General features: G+C 40.4%; 1 protein-coding gene across 1 annotated transcript in view; it reads right to left on the reverse strand.

Annotated features, from left to right (window-relative positions):
- Nucleotides 1–3,520, reverse strand: part of LOC106867826 (SET and MYND domain-containing protein 4) — a 30,819-nt gene extending 27,299 nt beyond the window's left edge. The window contains exon 1 of the mRNA XM_014912851.2: nucleotides 3,349–3,520. Within this exon, the coding sequence (XP_014768337.1) occupies nucleotides 3,349–3,491 (143 nt within the window). The 5' untranslated portion in view covers nucleotides 3,492–3,520. The remainder of the gene's footprint in view (nucleotides 1–3,348) is intronic.
- Between the last annotated feature and the right edge of the window lie 4,872 nt (nucleotides 3,521–8,392).

Here is an 8,392-nt window from a genome sequence, read left to right on the forward strand (position 1 = left end):
AACACAAACAACAGCAACAATAATAAAAAGGATGTATAAATGATTTATCAATAGATTCTTGTTGTTCAGCTGATCAAGGTATTGAACATAATGAATAGCTTGAATTTTGGATTGCCTGAAAGCAAATTCTTTAAGTTGAAGCAACAAGCGATGGAGAACTGATACTAAAACCATAAACTGAGTAAAGATGGCTTTAATTGCAGGTAAAAATGCAGTTTTAATAAAAATAATATGCATTGACGAATTCAGTATAGAATTTGGAAATTTGAAAAGAAGTACATTTTCTATCCAAGAGTGGGAGATTATTGGAATAACCAGTCTAAAAAGTGGTGTGCGTGTATGTGTGCATTTGCAAATACATGTGTATGTGTTGTGCGCTGTGAGTGTGCATGTATATATGTGTCTGAGGAACTATGTTTCTTCTGATAATGAAAGAGCATGTCATCATCGTTTAACGTCTGTTTTCCATGCTGGCATGGGTTGGACAGTTTGACTGAGGTCTGGAAAGCCAGCAGCTGCACCAGTCTCCATTCTGATCTGGCAATGTTTCTACAGTTGGATGCCCTTCCTAATGCTAACCACTCCGAGAGTGTAGTGGGTGCTTTTTATGTGCCACTGGCACAGGAGCCAGTGAGGCAGGCCTGGCATCAATCAAGTTCAGTTGGTGCTTTTTACATGTCACTGGCATGGGGGCCAGTCAGGAGGTACTGGCCACATATATTTAATATCTTTGAAGTTGAGAGAGATCTTATTTTTCATTAGCCAACTTGGTACTTTTAAAAGGTCACTGATTCCATTCCTTGTATTTGTTCTCTTCAGATTTTAAAATCTGCAGAAGAGAAAATCAATGATTCATTGGCATATCGAATAAAATTGAATAATTTTGAAGTCAGAGATATGTTGTTCATGTAGATCATAAACAGGAGTGTCATGGAAGTCACCTTGTAGAACACCAAATAGAGATTGGTAAGATGATATTTTACAGTTGTATTCAGTAACTGGAATTTAATTAGTGAGGTAACTGTATAATGTAAAGGCATGTAGCCCAGTCGTTAGGGCGTTCGACTCAAGACTGCAAGAGTGTGAGTTTGATTCTCAGACTGGGAAGCATGCTTTGTTGTATATTTTGCAGCTTCCTTTGTTCTGAGTTCAAATCCCACCTGCCTGGAGAATGCAAACAGCAAACCTCTCCAGTCTTCATTTCAAGTCTAGTCATGGTAGCTGAAGTTCTGATAATCTACTTAATGGTAGCAAGGGAGAGTACAGCTCCCCCACCCCACTTGGTCATATAGAAAGAGCTATGGCACAGACCTGCCCAAGGGTAGACTACTGCTAGACTAAATATAAAGCTATATATAAATACAGCACAGGTCACAGTCTCAAAGCGATGAAAATATTTTGGCAAATTAAATTTAAATGTTGAATTTGAGTGTTTTTAAATGGCTTATAAACACCTTCCACGCTGCAATTGTTTTTGTTTCAGCACATGATCTCAGATCAGGTCACTTGCTATGCAAGTACATCTCTGTAATATCTATAAAACTAAACTGTAAAATATCTAAGGTCTCATTTCTAATTCTATAGTGATACAATTTAAAAAGTAGAATATTCTGATTGGTGTTTTCTTCTTATTTCAGAAAATGTGTCTATTCTGTTGACTTTCTATAGTTGTATAAATGTATGGCATTATTTCTGTGAAAATCCTAAGAAATAAAAAAACAAAATCAAAAAGTTAAAGAAGGTACAGACATGACTGTGTGGTAAGAACTTTGTTTCCCAACCACAAGGTTTGGGGTTCTGTACCACTGCCTGGTACCTTGGGCAGGTGTCTGCTACTATAACTGCTGGATAACCAAAGCTTTTGTGAGTGGATTTGGTAGATGGAAACTGAAAGAAGCCCGATTAGTGTTGGTTTGTGTATGTTCCAATAACTTAGCTGTTCAGTGAAAAAGACCAATAGAATAAGTACTTTAAAAAAAAGTACTGAGTTTGATTCGTTTGAGTAAAAATTCTTCAAGGTGGTGCCCCAGCATGGCCATAGTCAAATGACTAAAATAAAAAAAAAAAGGATAAAAAATGATATTTTTCATAAATCAAACAAATAGAGAAAGGGGAAGAGAGTTTTTTGAAAATACAAATAAGTTAAGCAATTTATAAGTTTGTCAAGGTTGCCTAATTAATAAACAAAAGGTATCAGTTAAAAGACTTTTCAAAGTCAGGATGAGATGCTTCCATAACCAAAACTCTGCTTTGGTTTCAAAACAGAAATAATTTCTGAAGTTCTCTCAACAGAATTATAAGCTTAAAAGTTTCATAGCCTCAGGTTGAAAGTACTCTGAGGTCTTCGAATATTTTATTTAAAATAGTGTACTCTGGATCATATTGGCCAATTTGTCCTTGTACTTTATGACATATAAGTCTTTCTACTTTTTCCACCAATAAATCTAATTGCCTTTTGGATAAACCCATTTTTATATACATCAATAATAACTTTCTCACTGGTAATGCGGTCCCTGTATATTGCACAAATGTAATTCTTTTTTCCTAAATAAATTGCACTTCATCTTCGAGGCTCCGATGAAGCTACAGTGTGTTATTCAGGCACTCAACTACGAGTCTACTGCATCTTATAGAAGAAACCACTGTAAGCTAATGAAGTCCATAACATAACCATTGTTTTTCCTGTGTCATCTCCTTTTCTTATTCATCTCTCTACTCAGCTAACATTTTCTTCTGAAATACGTGTATATTGAGTTCTACACTAGGTTATTAGCTTGGCAGTGATTAGGGTGTTGCACTCACAATCGCAAGATCGTGATTTCAATTCCAAGATCGGGTGGTGCATTGTGTTCTTGAGCAAAACACTTCATCTCATTTTGCTTTACGATCACTTCGACACCTGATGTGTGTTACACTGTGCACCGGTTCAGGTAACGTCGATTTGACGGAGCGAGAGTGAGCTAATGAACAGCACGTGCTAATTGATCATTATAAACAAATTATTGGAGCAGGTTGTTCGGCAAAAGTTGAACGCTCATACGTCGTCTTCGACGGCTGAGTTCAAATCCTTTAATATATATATATATATATATATACACATCCACACACAAAACATTATTTCGATGTAAACCAGGTGATATTTTTGTCAAAAGAAGCTTCCACCTCTCTCTCTCTCTCTCTCTCTCTCACACACACACACACACACACAATAAAACCCTCGCAAATATATAAACAATGTATTGTGAGAAATGAAATCCTCAAATAAATATTATCATCTGCAAAGTAAAATGCTGTTACATTGAAAGTTCGTAAATGGTAAATGACATCAGTATGAAAGAAATAACGTACAAAATAATATTTTTGTTTAGAATAAACTCAATCCTATTCTGATTAGTGGTGAGTGTTCGGAAATATTCTAAAGAACCATCTTTGTCGAATTCTTCAATGATATTATCCAAAGCAATTTGCCAATTGCCGATTTTGGACGCCATTGTACCGGTGTAAACCCAAGTGGATTCCTTATTAATATTAATGCTACGATTAAGGTGGCTAGCTGGCGGAATCGTTAGCACGCCGGGCAAAATACTTAGCGGTATTTCATCCGTCTTTATGTTCTGAGTTCAACTGCCGCCGTGGTCGGCTTTACCTTTCATCGGCATAACCTCTCAAAGTCTGGGGGGTAAAACCCTGTAGTTATGCCCCTTTTCATCTTTTCGGGAAAGGGCAGTGAGCTGGTAGAATCGTTAGCACACCGGGAAAAATGCTTAGCGGCATTTCGTCCGTCTTCGGGTTTTGAGTTCAAATTACGCCGAAGTCGATTTTCCTTTCATCGTTTTGTGGTCGATAAAATAGGTAACAGTTGAGCAATGGGGCCGAAGTAATCGACATATCCTCTCCTGAAATTGTTGCACTCGTGCAAAATGCTTAGTAACATTTTTTCTGGTTTTACGTTCTTAGTTCAAATTCCACCGAAGTCTGTGTGTCTTTCATCCTTCCATGGTCGATGAAATAAAGTACCAAGCCAATATTGAGGTCTATGACTTCTCCCTAAACTTTCAATCGAAAGCCTTCGTTTGGCGACACACCGTCTGTGCTGCCGGTCATTGTTTGACATACGTGCATGGGATGGTGTCCCTCTACTTCATGCGTGATAGGGGTGCTGCCGCTTATAGTGTCTAACATGCCACTCCTTCTCAACCTCAGCCTAACTGAGGTACTACTTTAGTGTGCGGTCTGCCGTAGTATCCGTAGTCTACTCTGTGAAATGATCTTGCAGGAGCTCGTTTGACCCTGCCGACCTGAGATTCAAAACTGAATTCACACACTTGCTTGTCAGACAAGTGTGTGGTCTTTTGTGATTTCATCTCCACACCTCCTAGGACCTTTGCTGGTCACGGAAGGGTCAGTCCTTTGTTGAAGGTTTGACCTACTTCCTGGTCACACACTATATGATGGATGGAGAGTATTTCTCTCTCACTTGTCCTCTTCGGTTTTCATTCGGTTAGCCGAGGAGCATCTTTCGCTAGCGCAGAAAGGCAAAACGCAATTTTTACCCCTTCTTTCTCTCTGCCAGCACAAAGCAATCTTTACCTTTTCTTTCTCGGTCAGCAGAACGCACCACTACCAATTACCAGCCAGCGAGCCATCAACATGTCGATTATTTACAATCACTACTATGTGTTGTGGCACTCCGTCGGTTACGACGACGAGGGTTCCAGTTGATCCGATCAATGGAATAGCCTGCTCGTGAAATTAACGTGCAAATGGCTGAGCACTCCACAGACACGTGAATCCTTAACGTAGTTCTCAGGGAGATTCAGCGTGACACAGAATGTGACAAGGCTGGCCCCTTTGAAATACAGGTACAACAGAAACAGGAAGAAAGAGTGAGAGAAAGTTGTAATGAAAGAGTATAGCAGGGTTCGCCAACACAACCTGCCGGAGCCTCGTGGGGCTTTAGGTGTTTTCGCTCAGCAAACACTCACAGCGTCCGGTCTGTCTGGGAATCGGAACCCCGATCCTATGACCGCCAGTCCAGTGACCTAACCACTGGACCATTGCGCCTCCACACTACTATATATATATATTTATAACTAACAACTGCAGGCAAATGAATTGGCGAATATTATTCTTTATTCCTTGATGTTATTCTTCACTTCATCTGCGCGTTACAATGGCGTTGTTTTTCACATCAACAGTCGCTACATCGTTACGCTACAACTGTAGTGGTTGCATTTTTCTCCACAATTGGTGCCTCCGACTTGAAAACCTTAGATCTTCACACTAGGGTTAGGGTTTAGGGTTCGAGTTTAAGATTTAAGATTAGAGTTAGGGTCTAGGATTATGTTTGAGGTTTAGGGTTTAGGGTAAATATTAAGGTTAGGGTTGGAATTAGATTAGAGTTAGACTGCATGCTAAAGAATAAATAGTCAGGTAGACCACACGCTGAAGTGGACCCTTAAGGACCTTAGTGTAATTCTAGCTCCCCAAATCCATTTCCATCCCTGAAGATAAGTAAATTGAAACAATTTAATTCTACAACCGCTTGAATTATTCCACAAAGCGACTTAGCCGTGTCCTGATGAGTTTAAAGGGCATTACTTTCAACTAATGCGAACAGTGATAAAACTACAAAACCCGAATACTGAACAGTGACCAGAAACAAGGTTTAGACTTTAGACACAAAAATGATAACGCATGAAGTATTCGTAAACATAAAAGTTCAGTTAGAGTTAACACGTTCATGACTGCACACTTTAAATAGGTTAAAACTAACTTATCGTTTTTCATACAGAGTGTGTGAAGGAATGATTTTATCTTTCATTCACCCAGAAAAATAATGGTCAGGTAGTAAAGCAATTAGTAATGTGAGAGTAGGAGCGTATCTCGTTTGTAATGAAATGCGAATAAAACAGACTATTGGTTGGACTAACAAAGTAGATTGCCGTTTTATTAAGCATAACATAACGATAAAACCTTGATAAGTTTTAATGAATTTCATTAAATTATTTCCTGTTGTCTTTTTAGAAGCAGGAATTTCTAAAAGGGGTGGATTCCCAGTCCCCTCGCTCCTACCCCTTTTAGTCGCTTCTTACAACACGCAGGGAATACGGCGACTGTATTCTACCTGTCCCACACACCCAGCCGCAGGGGTGGGGTGCTAGTTAACCTATAGCTGGGGCCCTTACAGGTGCTACCACTCCGGGTCAGAGTAGATCTGGGAACAATAGTGGCTAAGAGGTGATTCCACGTTCCTCAGACCCCGAAAACAGGGCTCCAGGAACCCCCTACCGGATGTAGTTTAGAGTCATACCCAGGTGATGAGATGTTCGAGAGATGGAATGGCTGGCAAGATGAATGTGAGTGTAAACGGTGAGGTGTTAGAAAAGGTGAGTGTTTTTAAGTATCTGAGATCACATGTGACGACGGATGGGGGGAGGGGTTGGCTGAGGAAGTGGGCTATAGAGGGAGGGAAGGGAGTAAGATACTTGGAGTTGTGAAAGGTGTGCTGAGAGATAAGAGGTTGAGTATGTAAGCGAAAAGAGGTGTGTATGAGAGCGTGATTGTGCTGACAATGTCATATGGCGCAGAGACGTGGGTCTGAGAGAGACGGAAAGGAGGCGACTAAATGTGTTTGAGGGCTATGGTTGGTGTGACACGGGTGGAAAGGATGAGGAATGAGGAAGTGCGAAGGCGAGCAGGAATGAGAGAAAAACTAACAACCAAAATGGATAGACGAATGTTGAGGTGGTTTGGCCACATGGAGAGGATGAATGAGGAGCAGAGGATGATGAAGGCAGAAGTGGTAGGCAGCAGAATCAGAGGCAGACCTCGGTTTGTGTGGATGGAATGAAGAAAGATTTGGTGGTTAGAGGTGTTGGAGTGAGAGAGGCAAGAGAGTTTATTAATGATAGGAAAGCTTGGAGAGTGCTTGCGGACGGATGCTCAAAGGGGTACGGAACCAGCATGATGCAGTGGAGGTAAACCAGCATATGCTGTCGGGCCCCGCTGTGATATCAGGGGTTGCGTTTTATGCCTTAAGCCGAGCATAGGATGGGGCTGGCCTGTTTGAGCTGGGAAATGAATGGTATGCGTTTTGTTGTGGCTACCCACCCACTCATAAAAAAAATGGGGAATAGGCCTGGGTATATATAAAAATGTATAATTAAATTATCTATTTCTTCTGAGAAAAACAAAACAATTTACTTGATGGAAATAGCGTAAAACTGTTCTCGAGTATTTTAGTAGATTTTGCTTTTAGTACATTAGTACTTTTCTTATTCTTAGGTCCAGGTCGGCTCTGAACGAGCAGATTTGAGATCAAAGGCGTTGCAAGAGCCATCTTATATTTTCTTCAAACAACAATATAATTCAGTCTAAAAACAAAACAAAACAAAAGGTACGGGTGTGATTTGAGTGAGATTTGACAACCAATTTTAGCACCTCAAGAGACTATCTTTGGTTTGAAAGTATTTTAATAATCAAATAATGTAATGATTTTAACATCTTTTCGGTTGGAGGCTCCTAGAAATAATCGTCACAAACTTTTGTGCTTGTTGGGTGGTTAGCAAACCCAGATTTAGTCTTTAGAGCGATTGCATTAAAAATTATGGCAGCCTCACATTTTGTCGGAGCAAGATGAAAACTTTGGTTCAAAAGTTTTGAGGAATGGACGGACGTCTTGGGACTCAAGTAAAAAAAAATCTAAATGAAAAGCAAAGAAACAAGAAAAACATACTTCATCTGGAGACCATGGCCAGCCCTAGGGTTGCCGGCGCCACAGGCAAGCTGAACTTTGGCATGTACAAGCTGACGGTCGTAGAAATTTCCTTGTCTTTATCTCGTTTACCTTGGCGCCCCCTAGCAAATGGCGCCCCGGGCGACTGCCCGAGTTGCCGGTACCGTGAGCTGGCCCTGCTCGAGACGTGTCAATGGTCACGTTTGCAAAGGTTTTACTTCAAATGGAGGCAATGGTCACCAACTGAAATTGATCTAGCATCTCAAAGAATTATAGAAACCGTGTGTGGTTTTGTGAACGGGCGATCCAACTTCTCAAAACCAACAATGTGTAGTGAAACTACCTATCGTCACTAGATACAAAACTACTATCGCCATTACATACAATCTTCTCATTTAAATATAAATAAATGCGAGCGTAGTAGAGAACCCATTCCTTGTCATCACGTGACTGATTATTATTCGAATCGGCAACTTCTTCGAACCTTTCCCGCCAGAACGCAAACTGACCAATCACGGCCCCTAATAAGGTCACGTGATAGAGTAAAATTCTGAAGTCATTTGGAGCCCTCTTAACGCTATATATAGATCAACTCATACCCCACAAATTCGTCTCGGTCCAGTTTCTCTTTGAGAACTGTTCCGTGTACCACAC

This window comes from Octopus bimaculoides, chromosome 5 (genome assembly GCF_001194135.2).
Source record: "Octopus bimaculoides isolate UCB-OBI-ISO-001 chromosome 5, ASM119413v2, whole genome shotgun sequence".
NCBI lineage: Eukaryota > Metazoa > Mollusca > Cephalopoda > Octopoda > Octopodidae > Octopus > Octopus bimaculoides.